Source organism: Oreochromis aureus, linkage group 7 (assembly GCF_013358895.1).
Source record: "Oreochromis aureus strain Israel breed Guangdong linkage group 7, ZZ_aureus, whole genome shotgun sequence".
In the NCBI taxonomy this organism is placed as follows: Eukaryota; Metazoa; Chordata; class Actinopteri; order Cichliformes; family Cichlidae; genus Oreochromis; species Oreochromis aureus.
Genome location: NC_052948.1, coordinates 32,996,804 through 33,014,918, shown reverse-complemented (window position 1 = coordinate 33,014,918; position 18,115 = coordinate 32,996,804). Strand labels below are relative to the sequence as shown.

General features: G+C 38.5%; 1 protein-coding gene across 1 annotated transcript in view; it reads right to left on the bottom strand.

Annotated features, from left to right (window-relative positions):
• Nucleotides 1-18,115, bottom strand: part of LOC116324904 (cingulin-like protein 1) — a 62,160-nt gene that overhangs the window by 17,919 nt on the left and 26,126 nt on the right. Inside the window, exons 4-6 of the mRNA XM_039615270.1 lie at nt 9,947-10,064; nt 9,252-9,442; nt 9,051-9,129 (exon numbers count right to left, since the gene is read on the bottom strand). Coding sequence (XP_039471204.1) covers nt 9,051-9,083 — 33 coding nt within the window. The 5' untranslated portion in view covers nt 9,084-9,129; nt 9,252-9,442; nt 9,947-10,064. The remainder of the gene's footprint in view (nt 1-9,050; nt 9,130-9,251; nt 9,443-9,946; nt 10,065-18,115) is intronic.

Sequence of the window (18,115 nt, the reverse complement as noted above, 5' to 3'; positions counted from 1 at the left end):
CATGAATCCCAGCGTGTGTGAACGTATGGTTGTGTGTCAGTGTGTGTGTGTGTGTGTGTGTGTGTGTGTGTGTGTGTGTGTGTGTGTGTGTGTGTGTGTGTGTGTGTGTGTGTGTGGAAAGTGTGTTCCTATCCTGACATAAATCCCTCTTGAGAAACTGTAACATCTGCTCGCTCATCTGAACAACAACAACAAAAAAAAACCTACCCTACACCCCCACCCCAAATCACAACATCTGACTTTCTCACACAGAAATGTAACGGTAGATAGGTAAATAAACAAAGGGACAGCAACAGGGACTTAAATTCAAAAATCTGCTCAGCTCTTGCTCAAAAAAAGGAGAAGAAGAACAGAAAATGTCAGGATTTTTCCTTTTATGCCAGAAAGCCACTTGAATAAATCCAACTTTAATTACCAATCATAACAAGAAGGATGGTGCCACTTAGAGAAATGAAGTGGCAAGCATCCAGGGGTTTAACTTTCAAGGTTCAAGGGTCCAAAGCACCGAGTGACCTTAATCCAGGGACTCGCCTGCCCGCCTCCCCCGAGGACTGTGAGCCGAAGCTGGGGTGGGAGAGAAGCCCTGGCCTGAGAGGGAGGGAGGGTGGCTGGGTGTCTGTCTAGGGTTTAGGATCACTGCTAATCACTGTGGTATTAAAATGTTTACAGGCCGTGGAGGGATTAGCTCTGAGCTGATGATTTTTAATGTTATTATTTTTGCCCTGTGAGGTGAGCGTGCTCAGTGTGGACTTGCGGTGTGAGAAGACAGTGAATGCAGTGAATGTGATAACATGTATGCATTGCTGTGCTCGTGTCTTTATGCCCTGTACATAACATTACTATGGTGATGGCAATAATCCAGAGCTTGACAACTTTTTATGAGCCCAATTGAGGGCATCACAGGACACGTCTGTTCAATAAATACATTTGAATCTTTTAGATATACTCATAATTTACTTTCATATTGCATAATTAATTTTAAATGTTTAAAACTGTTGGGGTCATTTTGCTAAGAATATATAGTGAGTTAAGAAAGTATTTGAATAGAATTTCAGAATAAATATAAAATACAGCAGAAGAAATCCAAAACATGTACGTGAACTGCAACTTAAAGTAGACCTTGTAATGCAAGTTCCAGTTTCATAGCTTTGATTCATAGTTCATAATATTCTTTATTTCATACTGAGCTTTGATCAAGACCGTCAGTTCATCTGCTGTCTGAAACAAGCTGTTTTATTTGCAGTAGAAAAAAAGGCTATTATATTTATTGTACATTGTGCGGAAGACGTCTGTATATTTTTGGCAGATACTGAACAAATTTTAGGCATCAAAGGTTGTTTCCCAGGGGCATCAACCCATACCAGTGCTTAATGAGCTGGTCCCTCACAAAGGCACAATGCAGTGCTTTTATTTTAGATTACCCAACCAAATCTATTTGGTTCATTTCAATATGGAAAACCATGAAATTGCACACACATCCAGCTGTCCCTGGCGCACTCTTTACCAGTGGCTGGGTTTTCAGTTGGTTGTAGCAGTGGGAAAAAAAAGAACTTATTGCAGCTGAACCTGAGGTATAATTTTATTTGGGTCATAAATTTTTGTGATAAGCTGGCACCTACATGTAAAACCTACAGTATGTAAAAGCAACACGGGAACTGGAAGCTGAGGAAAAACAAAACACAAAGACAGGCAGACAGAGCTTCATTCAGGAAAACCACAAATTCCCTAAAGTCCTGGACACACACACGCACACACACACACACACACACGGGTCCTCCATTCCCTGTGGCCTCACTACAGTACAGACATATGGTACAGAGCTGTGCACCATCTGACCCAGATATAAGGCAGCAATGCACTCTGGGAAATACAGTGAATACCTTGCCGATGAGGCTTGATGCAGCCGAAGTGATCGGGGCTTTTCTCCAGAATTCAAAGTTCAGCAGATGCAGGAGCTTTTCTGCTCAAGTGTATCTTCAAAAAGCAGATGTGCTGTGCTTTTGTGAGAATGAGAGACTCTGATTACAGTAGGAGGGCTTTTGTAGTTTATTTTCAGTAAGTGGATGACTTTGAATGGATAAACAGTTTCATTTATATAGCACCAAATCACAATAGTAGTGCCCTTAAGGTGCTTTACATTGTAAGGTAAAGACCGTACAATAATATAGAGAAAACCCCAGCAATCAAACAGACCCTAGGAGTCAGCACTTGGCGAGAGTGGGAAGGAAAAATCCCTTTTAACAGGAAGAAACCTCTTGTAAAACCAGGCTCAGGGAGGAGCAGCCATCTGTCGATGGCTCATAATAAATGGGTTCAAGTCCTCAAACCTACACTGATCAGCCACAACATTAAAACCACTGATCATCTCAATTCAGTGTTGTTGTTTTTTTGTTGGTTTTTTTTTGGGGGGGGGGGTCCTAATATTGATCCGGATGTTTCTTTGGCATGTATCACCCAGACACTGCTGCAGACTAATAACAGTCTCCTCCAGCAGGACAATTCTCACACTGCAGAAAACACATGCGAACAGCTCTACAAAGAGCCCAAGGTGATGACCTGGGCTCCAAACTCATCAGATCCCACTCCACTCACGGAGGGTCCAACACAATCCACAGAGATCCAAAGCATCCACTGGACTATTAGACACCACAGGACACCTAAAGGAGTCCTGTGTCTATACTCTGAAAGCATCACTTCTAGTTTGAAACATGCACTTTCAGTTAAATTTATTTTGGAATCGAAGCTGAAACTACATGAGAAATTTCTCTGGGATCAATGTCTTAGACTGGAAACACAAAGGCAGGACATTATATAACAAGTGCTCCTCTGGCCTATTACATAATCTACTGTCTAAATTTGTGGGGTGAAATCCTTTAACTTTCTCCAAGGTGTTATAAGAAGAACAATCTAATCTGGGGCTGGAAATGTTTGTGAGTGTCTACATGGATTTGTGTGATAGACAGGCCTGTTTGCTCAGAGATCACACAGAGATTCAGCTTGTGGCCATCTGCACGCCAGACAATAGAACATACAACAACTATTCAAGTTAGAAACAATAAATTTGATCAACTGTAAGGACCAAACCTGCTTCATCCTTTAAGCCTAGAGCATTTCAAGCACTTTATTATTTCTGCCGGCGCCTGACAGCTTCGAGGACGAGGACGGAGATGAAGATCAACAGTGACATCGAAAACTGGGGCAAAACAAGTGGTTTGGATGAAAAGAGAGAACACTTCAAAGCTTCTCTTCTACTTTGTGTTTGTGGTGCTTTTCTAGCTTCTTCCATTTTCTTTACTGGATTCTTTTGCCCTTTTTAAGTTGTGTTTTTACCCTTTTGTTGTTTGGCTTTTACTTTTTGATTTCAGTGTTGTTTCCTAACAGCTTTGTAATTCATTTTAGTTTCTTTGGGTTGTTTAAACAATATTCTATATTTTCATGGTTCTAGGTTCCGTATTTTGAGTTGAATTCTTTGGGTTGTTTTCTGTTTCATTCTATGTTGTCCTTGTTTTTTTGTTTTTTTTATCTGGATCTTTTAAGGCTTCATTTAGTTGTTTTCTTTTCTTAGGTTGTTTGCTAATTGTTGTAGTTTTTTTCAGGGTTTTTTGTTTTTTAAGCTGGTCACTTTTACTCTTTAGCTTCTTGTGGTCATTCCAAGCCATGGGTTATTGCTGATCCTGGGTTTTGATTGTTTCCCAGCATTTTGTGGATGTTGTGTAGCATTTTTTAGGTTGTTGGGTTTTGATTTCTTCAGGTTGTTTTGTTGTTTAAAAAGTTTTCAAATTTTCTAACTGGTATTGGTAGTTTCTTTTTCTAAGTAAAGCAGAATGCCATCTCTAGTTTCTGCTCTAACGCATCTTCTCTTCTTCTTTTTAGAAATCCGATTCATTTTTATGTAATACAGTTTTTTGAGTGGCTTTGCTGGTTTTCTAACCTCTTTTACATTTTTGGCTTACAGTATATTGGTTGTTTCATCTTTTTTGGTTGATTTTTTAATGTAAGTTTTTTTGTTCTTTGTTCTTTTATGGGTTATATCTTAATATGACATTTTTCACTGTATATAATTCCACTTCTCACCTTTTTCAGCACAAATGTGACATATAACCCTCAGTGTTTGTCAAGGCTCATAACTTTCCTCAATCCCCCTCCACTTTCTCCAAAACAAGTTAAGCATACAGAGTAAAAACAAGAACGTTAGAAGAAATAAGATAAATAAATAAATAACCAATTAGTGGCTGCAGTGCTGTGTTGAACATGTACGTGTCTCGCAGAGAGCAAAACGTCAAGCTACGTTTGGCCCGAGGCAATCTGCTTAGCAATATGTTCCTCTGTTGTTGTTGTTGTTGTCCCCCCTCCCCCCCACACTCCTCCCATCTCCATGGCTGCAAATAAAAGAGATTAATCAACCAACCCGTCGCCCTGTCCTCAAGGCCTGCCTGTTTTTGCACTTAGTTAGCTGACAATTATCCTTTCAACAGCAAGATTTGCTACAAACCAAGCTGGAATCTGGTCGAACTAATCCTGGATGTCTCTTTCTTTAACGTGGGAATAGCAAACAGGAGCTCAGACATATGATCGCCAGATTTATTTACATGTTTTGAAATGGTATTATTTAGCTGAACTATAGGGAAAATGTACTAAAAGCCAGCATGGAGGTAAAATGTGGAATAGATTTCAGTGAGTAGAAATCAAAATAATGTTTGCATGGACAAAAAGTTATAATATAATGGAACCAAGGTATAGTATTGTAAAGCAAATATAATCATTTCACCCTAGATTGAACTTCACAACATATGTTTCCACCACATTTTCCCATGAGGTTAAACTGCTGCAGAGCTTTTGTCTGTTTCACACCCCAGATGCCCTTGACTGATGACTAATTGCACCTGTGTCCAGTTTTTACAGACTTTTTATTTTTTATTTTGTAGTTTGTGTGTTTTTTATAATCACTCAGAGGGGTTTTCTCTCTTTGAGTGCAGTTTGATGGAAGGGGGACACCTTCGGCTCCATCCAGCTGCTCCACAAACAAATTGTGTCTGCGCAGTCTGACAGGACTTGGACTATAATTTATACACGTTAATGCTTTTAGCATCTGTCTTTGCGGGGACTTTTAAAAGCTGAAACCTCCTTTATATCTGCACCTGCAGCTTTATGTGACACAACTACTGGTATCTCATATAGGAGAGAAAATACACACATGCACACCGTGATTCCCACAGTGAAAAGTGGTCTAACAGAAAAATCAAAAATCCCAGATGGATCACTGTATCTATAAAACATTATTTATGCTAAATCTATTAGATTTATATCTAATCAAAATTATGTGTGATTATTCAAATCCATTTCCTGACAGATTAACTACAGCTAATCTGATAAAAAGGTTCTCGGGTCACCGTGGCTCGCCTACATTAGCGGGGCTGAAGATGCCAGCCGTTTCAATCCCCACCGCCCTCCCGGTCCACGGAGACCTCCAGCACAAAACAGAAACTGCACAGTCGTTCGCTTCCCACTGTATTAGCAAATTATTTTGGGCATCAGGGTTAAAAATAAATAAATAAATAAATAAAATGCCACAAGCCAAATTCTGTGACATCTGTCAGCTGTAAAAATCAGTGTTACAACAAGCTGACCTATTTCCTTTTAAAGCCACATTACAAGGGACTTCAGCTGTCAGAAACCAAACTCAGTCAGAAGGTGACAGGAGCATATTTCTGTTAAACTGCAGATCACAATTTGGCACAAATAACCGTAGTTTCATAAAGTGGAGGGAATGGAGCCTCTCTAACCAACCAGAATGAGAAATGACTGCAGAGTCCCAATTATAAAGTTTAAAGTGTTTTAATTAGCTTTGAAAATGTAAACTAGCTAAAGGACTCGGGATGAACTCGGGACAGACTGCAATAAGCAAAGTTCAATCATTAACACCAAGAGTGCACAAATAAGTGGAAGGGCCATGTGTTTTTTCTAATTCACGCTACAATACAGCATCAATTGGTTGATCGAACTGCTAAATATGAGCTAAATTTAAATTTAAACTCAATGGAGGAAGCAGTGTAGAGCTGTGTATTAGTATTAATACTAATAATATTAGTATGGGCCTAATGTGGGGCGCAAGATTTCAAAAGGTCCCACCAGGTTATCTCTTAGGTGAGGTGTTTCGGGAATATCTTTAAAGCCCGGACAGATCCAAGCCTCGAAATATGGCTTAGAAAAGCTTCGATGTCGCCCAGAAGTGAGGTCTGGTCTCTGCCCAGTGACCCAGAATAAGTTGCAATAAATGGATGTATAGGTTTGAAACTAAACTACCAGGTTTCTGGTCCATTCTAACTCCTAAAAAACCCAAACATGCTGTTTTGCTAAATGTCCTTGGCATGTGCCCAGTGTTCTTTGGGATGATTTTAGAAATGCCAGTCCATCACATGCAGATGCTTCTTCACATTTAAATACACTGGGCACTGTTGAGCATCATCTTTCAACAAGTAGGTTTACTGTAAATTGTGAATTTAAACACCAATCATGCTGCTTTCCTAAAGCTAACCAATGAAAGCAAAAGTAAAGCCAGACAAAGTACAGAGAAGTCCCCTGGCTAACAAAACAGTCATTCTGTCTCCCCACGGACCTCCTGTGTCTAGTCCTGCTGCACCAAGACACCAATGCCCACAGACACCTTGTGAAAAAGGCAATATTCGATACTCTGGTGGCCTAAGCTCTGAACTAAAATACTTCTTTTTCTAACTCTAAAGAAGTTTAATTTTTGAAACTTAAAAAAAATCGTCTTTGCAGTTTGGAAGGTGACAAATGATGGTATCCTGCTGTCTGGGTGTTTTACATAAATAAATAAATAAACAATAATTAAATCTAATTTGCAGTAAATGTAAACCTGCTTTTAAGTGTCAGCAGTGTTGCTTACCCCCCAGGTTGTAACACATTATTTGCAGCTAGTGTGTAAACATAAACTTTTTCTTGAACCATTTCTTCTTGATCACTAAAGTGTCCCCTAGCAGATCACATATTTATTCTTTTTAACTATAGCGACATGTTGAGGTTTTAAAAAACCTGATTATAAAGGTCTTCTGAGCAAAACCGTGTCACTAAATATAAAAGTACAGGTGACAGACTGATTTCTTTTTATTTCCTACAATGCACCTGTCCTTAAGACTTGTGCTACGGCACAGAATAATAACATACTGATGTTTGAAAAAAATAAAATGCTTCTATTTCTTCAGTGAAATCTGTACAGACTGCAGACAATGAGCGTGATTCATGTTGTATTTCTGTGCGGGAGTAGCAGCATGTTGGCAGCCGGCCTGTCTCCAGTTTGTGTTTAAGCTTCACGAGTTAAACTGTGGTGACACTTTGACAGGTTTCCTGTTATAATAAGACTCCAAACCAGGTTTCTTCCCTCATCGTTTCCTGTCAGAACTGTGTCAGTTTATTATGGCTTGTTTTTTAGGGAAAGATGCTAACAGAGTGTGTGTGTGTGTGTGTGTGTGTGTGTGTGTGTGTGTGTGTGAGACAGACAGAGCCAGATGAGCAGGCAGATGTTTCCTCTGTCTCTACTCTGTCTGAGAAAGACTGACAACAGCTGGACCAGTGCCAGACACACACACACACACACACACACACACACACACACACACACACACACACACACACACACACACACACACACACACACACACACACACACACACACACACACACACACACACACACACACACACACACACACACACACACTGATGCCATTCTACCTGCACCAAGCTGTATCTCTTTGTGTGTTTTTCTGTTTTGTTAATTTTTTGTTCATTGCACCATTAGCCTTTATCAACGCACCCAATTCAACTAAAAGTGATGGATGATTTTTACACTATAATGCTAGAAAAGTATTATAATAAACTACCTAAGGTGAGAAACACAGAATTTTTAATGATACCAGAATACAGAACACTGAATTTTCAGTCATGAAAGACTATTTAAATAAAACAATTTGAGCTTCTTCTTTTTTCCTTCTCCCAGGTGTAGCACACAATGTGAGACTTCAGACGTCAACCTTCTTTTAGGAACGATAATTTCTTGTGTAAAATAATTCAGAATAAAACATCAAATTTACCATAATGCACGTCTACATATTTGTTTCTTTGTCCATCAACCCCTCCTACACAATCAGCAACTGAGCAACCAAACTTGGTACACAGGTACGTCTTAGGCCCCTGAAGGTTCTTATCTATAGATATTATGACCTTGTCGTGTTGCTAGGCAACACGACACCAACTGGCAAAAATAACCCATTTATGCACCTATACACCTTACAAAAGCATTATATCATGCTTATAGTGTCAACATTACATTGCACCATTTGACACATCAACTTATGAAGTCTAGCTTACCGTGGCTATCAAAACTTACATAATACTAATATCTGTCTAAATGCACTTAAAGCAATAGGATTTAAAGTCACGTGAATTAATCCAGGCTAAAAATCACCTTTTTTTCCCCAGAATGCCATTGCATGGGTTTTTATCAGCAAGTGTGCAAGTAATTAAGTAAAAAAATAAATGTTAAAAAAAATCAAATCAGGATTGTAATAAAACTGTTACAGTTGTGTTTAAATCTGTGACCAGAAGCCTAGAAAGTGAATCATATTTGGACACTTTGAGCGACAATGGGTGAAATAACTGCTGGCAATGTGAACTGGACAGGAACTGGGATTCCCTGTGATTTCAGACTACCAATAAGTGTGAAGAATACCATTTATTGACATATGACCTGTTAGTAAATACATCAGAGGGTCACCAGGCAACCGGAGCCTGAAATGTACGTAAACCATGAGCTGGTGTGCACAAAGAAAATGGAAGTCGAGTATTTTGTGGGTCTCCCAAAGACCACCTCAGACTTTCTTTAAAAACTTCCCTGTCCTCAGTGAGCCTAAAAAACCACTAACTAACAGAATGTAAATAATAAGACTCTAAAAACAGCCTACAGAGAAGAGTCCGAGCTGATAACAGCGTTGTGGATGCTGTGAGGGAAGTTTAAATGTTAGTTAACCATACCATGTTGTTTTCTGTCTCGTTCTTTCCCTGCATGCTGGTTTCGCTCTGCCTATTGGTAAAGGTTTCCTCTCCGTCTGCCCTGCAAGAGAAAAAAAAAGCAAAGGTAAATCTTAAAAGACATTATGTAAGAAAACCACCTGATCTCAACTACTTTGTCAGGTTGTACAGACACTAAATAATCATTTCTGTGTTGCTGGGTACCTGTGGGGTTTTCCGAGTATTTTCTGTGCAAAATGGGTCAGTTTCTCTCTCTCTTCCTGGTACCTTTGCAAGTCTTGGGTCAGTAAATTATGGAGCGTGCTCAGTGCCTCCTCCTGGAACACCAGCCTCTCAGACTGGACCAAATGCTCAGTGATCGAGTCCTGAAGCTCCCGACAAGCAGACAACTGAAGCTATGATGCAAAAGCATGGAAAATGTTTTTAACATAAGGCTCAGAAGGAGCAGCTCTGAGTAAAGACAGTGAGATTTATGACTTATTTGCTTTAATATTCGGATTCCTCAACACTGGCACAGTTTGTTGGTTTTATCTCTGGCCTTGTGTGTGTCAACTTCTGAGCCACTTTCATCATCAGGCTTGTTTCAAAATGCTGCATGCCCGAACACAGACGTTGACTCATGACCTTGGGATCGGCACCATCTAAGAGAGGATCCCACCCACTTCTTGTGTTTGCATTGTTCAATTAATCAGAAGAAAGTTGGCTTAAAGGGAGAGGAAAGAGCTAAATCTGCTTGTTTCAGACAGTGGAGATGTAATAAGGCCCAGTACAAGTTTAAAAAGTATTATTTTAACCTGTGATTCATGCAAAGCTACTCTAGTACAGCCCAAGAATAACACAGTGGAGCTGGAAAACAATCAGACCTCTACAAGACATGGACTCCTGCTGTGCTCACTTACTGTGGATGTCTGAAGGCAGGAGTTTCTCTTCAGCTCTTGTTCCGCCTGTTTCTTCCTCTTCTGAAGATCAAACAGCTCAGTGGTCAGCAGCTGCTGGCGGCCTTCAATCTGAAAGAGTCTGACGACACAAACAGAAAAATTTAGTTTGCAAATTGAATGTCAAACTCCCGTCTGAGCTGGAAAAACTAGAACTCAAACTGTGGCAGATAGTATATATTGTGATTTCCCATAAGAACATTTTCACTATGAATTACTTAAAAAAAAAAAATAGCACAAAATCAGCATGTTACTGTGCTAAAAAATTAGCACAGCAACATGCTGATTTTTACTAAAGGGACACTGGCAGAAATACGAGCTATATGCATACATTTGGACAAAATCTGGTTCAATCACCTAGACAAACAGGAAGACGTGGACAGAAATAACATGCTAACATGCTTAGAAGAAAATGCACAAAAAAATGAACAAACTTCAGCGCAAAACTAGTAAAAACATGGATGAGAGTCAGATATTTCTGGGGAGGAAAGCATGCAATAGAAGCTTAAGCTCTGCTGTTCTTTGTTCCTGAGCTGCTTCTGAACTCAGTGAGAAGGACGCGGCAGTGCAAACTTTAATCCTCTCTGTTTGTTTTATAGCAGCTGAGAGATTTGCCTGAGAAAACACGGCCGACAGGTACAGCATCACAGCTCAAGAACTTTAAATGACTGAATAACTTGTGATACTTTAAACACTCAACCCTCCAGTCCTGTGCTTTTCTCTTTTCACTATTTTCCTCAAAACACTCCACATAATAAAGCCTTGACAGCTATTTTGTAACCACATCAAGTGTTGCTGACTAACCTGTGGGGTCCTATTTAACTTGAAACCGTCCCTCCCTTGAACAAACACAGCGTTTTCATAGTTACACACAGAGCTGAACAGCTGATGCAGATTTAGTGATTGTTGCTCCCGGTTTAAGTCAACAGCAGGCAAATAGTCCAAAACCACACTCTGACTCACATTAACATGGACTGTAGGTGCTGTTGTCTCTTGCACAGCTACATTCTGATATTAACTACTGTTATCTGTTATGAGCTGGTACAGTCACTGCAGCAGAATTTGATTAGAAAAAGCAAAAAGATAGTGGTAGTAGTGCCTATGGCTACTTACTTAGCCCGAGTACAAACAGGAGGAATAATAAAGGCCCTATGTGGCTACATAATAAGATGCACTGCCTCTTCAAGGTACTGTACATGCACTGTCATTAAGCATGCGTCCACTGGGAGGCACTAAACCTCTGCACGAGTGTCAGAAGAGCAGGTGATGAGAGGCCGAGAAGTGTTTTGTTTGCGAGGACGAAGAGGAGGCTCATGTGAGAAGCCTTTGATGAACTAACTGAAGAATCGACATGTAGAGAAGACAAATTAGCAGGAACGATACAAACAACCAAAACAAAAAACACAAAGGCACTCTGGGAAATATATTAACATTGTGTTAATGAGGTTTTCAAGAGGGCCCACTGACTCGGCTGTGTGTCATGAGAGCTGTTGTGAGATGGACAGAAAGCTGAGGTAAAGCTCAAAGAGGACTATAATCTTTGATTTACATTCACTCTGAGCGGCTGGAAGAAAGAGAAAGGCTGTTGTTTGAAAGTCATGCAAATGTCTCAGTTTAAGAGAGAAAAACCTGAACTGCACCCCAAAAAGTGAGGAGAGCTCCATTATACCAACATTTGAATATTTCTGTCCTGGTGGAAAATAACGAGGCCTCCACAGTCACATAAGCTCAACCCAGCTGAACAACAGGAGCTCTCCTCCACCATCATCAGACCATCATGTGATCGTCATGTTTCAAAGACATTAATGCTGGATTAAGTCATCTACTTTAAAGCAGGAAACTTTATTAAGAAACGTCATGCTCTAAAATAAATATGAATATAGCAGTTTTCAAAAGTTCACAGCATATATATAGCAAGGTCTTAACAGATCATGAACCAAGGTCTTCAAGTGCTCCAACAACCATGAAGTATGTACATTAAGCAAAGTGCTATCACGTTACGGACAGTCATATGTCAAGTTTGGTTTCCTGTGGCTTTTAAACTTGTTCTCTTTTATCCATCTAACACAGCTGAGGCAATATAAATAAAGATTCCAGATGCAGTACTTGGCTTTGGTGGACAAACCTTTAGTCGAGTATTCTGAATTTTGTTTGATTTTTCTAAAGGTGCCTGGACATCGGAGAGATGAAGACAGATTGCGTTTGCTAGCATTTGTTTTTGTGGGGTTTTTTGGGATCTGAGTGAATTTCACATGATCCTCATGTTTCTCCCATTTTCTCTGTGTAACTTTTTTACAAGTTAAGAACCCACCACACTAAGTTTAGTGTCATTTCGGCTAAAAGTGGGGACAGTGGTATCACTGCAAACTGTGCGACGTAGCTCTGCCCTGCTGGACTGTGGGTGAATTTCCAATTATTTTTTTTCCAACTTCTTCAGAAATCTACATTTTTCAGTTCATTGTTTAGAAGAAATTAACATCGTGAGGGAAAAAAAAAATTCTGAAGTTCATGCAAATTAACTCATCAGTCACCTGTCAATCAAACCTGATCTTAACCAATCAAAAGACTTCATTAAAACACTGCGATGAGGAACATCACCCATCCCGGTGAAAAGACATTAATTACCAATGAGTCTGTGTGTGTGTGTGTGCGTGTGCGTGTGTGTGTGTGTGAACGTGAGAGAGAGAGAGAGAGAGAGAGAACGCACATTCACGTGAACATGTAAACAGACGCACATCGCACCACATGGTAACAATGTGTCAAATCCTGCTTTCTGTGAAACACACACACACAGCCAGCTGTCAGTGTGCTCTGATTAGAGGCTTATGTACAGAAAAGCGTGAATAGGGCTCCATAATTATGTGAATGTATGTGACAAACACATTTTACTCCATAATTGCAGGTGAAAAACGTGTGGGTGTCATTTTATTTATTTTTATTTTTTTTATATTAATGTATCTCACTGCTCGCAGCTTGTCACATATATAATTTTCCTTGTGTCTGGTTTACACAGAATCTATACACTGTGGCATATAGAGTTTATTCTCATGTATAAAATCTGTTCCAGAATGCATTTCCATCATGGACAAAGGTGACGCTATACAGCTTTATGTAAATGATCATGCATGTTAATGCCAGGCTCCACTTTTACTCCAATCTCTGCTGAAATCATACATTTAGAGCCAAAACTAAAGCTGTTTGCAGGTGCATTCACAAGTTACAGATTCAACACTCTGACTATGTTCCGGGATCGCCAGATAATTAGCCCCAGCAACAGTTCTCATAACAGATTTGAAGAGCAGCTAAGACCGTCATTATCACCACTGAAGTAAATATCTTATGGAGGCTTTGCTGGACTGATATATTACAAAGAAAGGGATTCACAACACTGGGTGCTGCGCTGTTATAAGAAGAAATGTGTGACAAATAGGAATATATATATACACACATACACACACACAAAGAAAGAGGAGTTGAGGGTGACATAAAAGCAAAGGGTGAGAGGAGTGCAATAATAAGCTAAAAAGGCTTTGACAGCATAATACAAAGGAGGAGGGCATGACAGAAACATACCGACAAAGAAAGGAGTGGAAAGAAGAAATCATGTTGAGTCTTGTTATTCAAACATCCTTGATATGCTGAAAGACGGGAAGAAAGCCATGAAAGAAAAAAAAGTGAAAGACAAGAAAGAAAAGGCAAAAAAGAAAGAGAAATCAAGAAAGGTTAAAGAAAAAAAAAACAGAAATAAAAGAGATAGAATACAAAAAGAAAGGCCAAACAGCCAAATATAAAATACTCACAAAAATTTAAGCTCATGCACAAAAGTTGTAGTGCTTTCAGGCTGACAGTGTGACAAAGAGAAGAGAAGATGGCTGTCATTCATTTTTACATTTTAGTGGAAACAAAGTTTCATTTTCATGTTTTATTAGATTTAGGAATCATGACTGGTTAAATTTAGCAAAACATAGCTGCTGGTATGAAGCCTGAATGCTGGTAGAGTTTAAAAAAATACAGTTCATCTATGAAACATACTTCTTTTTGAAATACATCTGTCCAACGTCATGTGAACTTTCAAAAAAGGTAAAACCTTTGTACATGTGCAGAAATAGATCATAGATTTTTTTATATATATAATTTCATTACTAGTCAAAGTTGCATCTTCTGGGTATTAAAAAAACATTAAGTCAACTCATGAATGCTGCAGTTCTTTCAATGGCTACTCAAGGCTGGCTCCAAAAGCTGTTCAGCGCCCACAGACCTCCACGTTAAAACATTCAGCTTTAAACTTTGTATGTTTTTGAAGTGGAAATATTTGATAAATAACATAATAAACACTGTGGTACAGCACATCCAAGACATTTTTGCTTCAGTTTCAGTGAGGGGGAAATCCAATATTTTCTTGTTTTGTAAGAGCTAGCATTAGCCATCATCATACGGTCGATGCAAATATCCATGAGATTAGGCTTGTTAACCACTGAAATTCCTGAAGACAGTGAACTATTAATCCCCATGTTCAAACTAAAAACCAGTAACCAGGAAAGGAAATTTGATGTAATAGGATAAATCAGTGAAGCATCAGAGCTTGTCTGCCTTCTTGGTCAATTTTATGGGCAACACCAGAAGATTTTGGAAGTTATGAAGTAGAAACTGAATGAACAGAAGAAGAACATGAAGACGAGAAGAGGAGTTGACAGAGTTCAGCTGGGTAGTTTCCAAACTGCCAGTCTGCCTGTTGGTCTTGGCAAAAAGCTGATTTCTCCTTGCGTAACCAGACAGAAGACTACGTTTCAGTCTGTCTATGGGAAAATACAGCTCAAAGCAACACATATAATCCATCACAATCACACTTTGTGTGTCTGTGAGTTTTCGTACGGATGTTTGTGAGAGTTTTTGGTCCATAATGCACTGCTGCAGCTTTTTAAAATAAAAAGTCCATCTTGTTATTTTTAAATGAGACAGATCAGGAGCTGAGGTTTGTTTTGACATACTTGAAAAACACACTCAAACAGCTCCAGTGCTCTCTTCTCATAAATGCGACATCCCATTTTATGTGTTCAAGTTTCAAGATGTGAGATTTCTGATTGGTGCAAAGAGAATTTACACTTTAAAAACGTTTATATCATTTGTGCATTTACATACAATGTGTTAATTGGTTAACAATTTTCCCACTATCAAGTCAGAATTAAGTTGTGTAATAACAGAAAAAAAAGGTTTTCTTCCACAGAAACATTTAGCACCAACACAGCAATACTGATGACAGCCACAATATTTCAAATTGTGATGTTGTGTGTATAATGCAGATATGATAAAACTTGAAATACTTGTGTAATTGTTATTTTTGTAATCGGTTTGTAAGTTAAAAGTGACAGTAAATTTATTACTATAATACAATTTTTTTATACGTCACAGTAACATTTTTTTGCATTATTTTGGTCAAACTAATCATTTATTGCAAATCTGATATTGTGACAACTCTGGTCAAAACGAGTAAATCTTCCAATTTGTACTGTTTTGGATCATCTTCTGATTTTCACAATGAAGCAGGTCAATAAAATGCAACGCAAAATTTTTTGCATGTTGTTTTCCAGTTTTGATCCTTGAACATGTTAATCTGACATGATAAAGAAAAAAAAGAATTAGGTGGTGTTATGAAAAAAATCTATCCATTGTACAAATTAATTATAGGGAAAAAATGTTTTCAGTTTGTTTTTGTTTGTTTTGTTTTTCTATTGTTTTTTAACATTGAATAAAAATAAATAAATAAAAACAGCATGTTTGGACTATTGGTCCCAAAATCTTTTCTTTTCTTTTTTAAAAAAAATTTATTTTATTTATTTTTTTTAATTTCAAGCATCAGTCGGGGTCTAGGAAACTTCTTGTTAAAAAAAGAAAACTGGAAGAAGTTGGCCTTTTCTCTCCAGTCCAACAATTCACAGAATATTGGAACTTTTTTATCCTTGTTTTAGAAAAACTGAATGTATAGAGAATTCTTCATGCTGACAAATTTCTAAAAACATTTTCTAAATACATTTATATTTTCTTTGCATTTTCACTGGTCTACCTCTACTTTATTTCCTTAGGCCAAAACCACTTGAATAAGATATTTCACACAGTTAATAAAAAAACATCATCACAGGGTTTGCCATCTGCACCCAACCTTGTTTGTCATTGAGCACTGAAAACAACATTTGGACAAATGGATGATGCTCATGCACAATATATATATACACATATAGTTCTCTGTGATGACTGAAATGCACTTGAAAATGCTGTCCAGCTGCAAATGTTTGCAAGCTGAATGGAAAACATTCAAGGTTATGCACAGGAAGGCCTTTATTTAAATAGGAAAACAAACTAATACTTTCCCCTGATTTCGTGCCAGGCTTACAAGTCAAAATTTACCAAAAACAAACCTCCACTATGGAGGATTTGTCCAATAGAATTCTGGCATTGACAGGATCTGCTTCTAATGATGGCGCCAACGTCACTGTGGTGAAACACAGCTTAATTTTGGAGTTATGCAACATCATACAGTCTGAACCTATTAGGCTTTTTCTATATGAAATTATGGAAACCACAGTTCTGCACCCTCTCTTTTTGGGTCTATAGAACCCGGTGAGGGGTGAGGTGAATATGGGTACACTTACTTAATTACCAGAAAATGGCAGTAAGCTAATTATTTAATTTCAAATATATTCTGAAAATACAGATATATGTTAAAGTATTAAAAGAATATTACTATTGTAGTCGACCAGTGTAGTTTCTCATGATTTGTTTTTTTGTTTTGTTTTTTTTTAAGAAAATAATTAGGCAAATTTACCAATTGGGTTCTTCTTCAAGCCTCTCTCATGTGCGGTGAATTAGAGATCCAAGAAGACTGTTTCAGTAGTTTCGTTTCGTATTGTGCCGCTAGAGGTGAAATTCTTGGACCGGCGCAAGACGGACGAAAGCGAAAGCATTTGCCAAGAATGTTTTCATTAATCAAGTTCGTTATCGGAATTAACCAGACAAATCGCTCCAATATGTGAACAGTCACATATTGATGTAGCCTGTAGTATATAAGTTAGCTGCCTTACAGAACAGTCACACTGCGTATAGTACTCTTCATTATTTCAGGTTAAGAACAGAGTGTGTGAAGGACAACTGAAACCAGGGTTACTGATCAGTCGGGATTAAGGTTTTACTCTCAGAACAGCGGCTCAGTTGTCTTGTCAGAGGACTGAGACTAATTTATGTTGGAGGAGTTTATTTAACAAAGAAGCTAAGCTATAAAAGTTCAAAGTTTTGCTGTGTGCTTGTTATGAAAACTGTTTGTTAAGCACTACTCAGGTAAAATGCTGAGTCTTAGATTCACCTTGCTCAAAAGCAAACCCAGCATTGGCTCCAACATTATTAGGTAAGCCTCCTTTAGAGCCAAAGAAAACCCCAATAAATTTAATGTAGGATGACGTCTTCTTCCAGTAAACTAAGTGGATATGATAAGTCGGTACCACTGGGCAGGGCAACATGATGAAAACATGTAACTGTTTCACTGAGAAATTATTCATCTCTGCTCATAAAGCTTTTGATCCAAGCTGTGACAAGAGACGATCAGCGCTGGCACTGAGGACCAACAGGGTTGAGAAATTAGGAGGTTTCCGGGAATATGCTCACAATAATGTGTGTGTGTGTGTGTGTGTGTGTGTGTGTGTGTGTGTGTGTGTGTGTGTGTGTGTGTGTGTGTGTGTGTGTGTGTGGGTGTGTGTATGCTGCCACACCTTCAATCCTAAGATGTGTTTCAGCTCGTCTTGTCTGCCAAAAGACGGGTTAATGGCAGGAGTACAGAGAGGAAGACAGAACAGGGCGGTGACCAAGACCTGTTACCATCTGATTTACTGTGATTTGCTAACAGTTTACAAGCTCACTTAAATTACATTTTTTTAATGTAGTGCCAATTCACAGCAGCAATTATCTCCTACCTTATAACGTACAGAGAAACCCAATGACATGGAGCAACTTATTTTACTTTTTCATGCATAACGTAACATAAAACAAACAAATAACATCAGCATTGTTTTTTATTTCATATATATATATATATATATATATATATATATAATCAGCTGTTTTACCTGCTAACTTCAGCACAGTCAC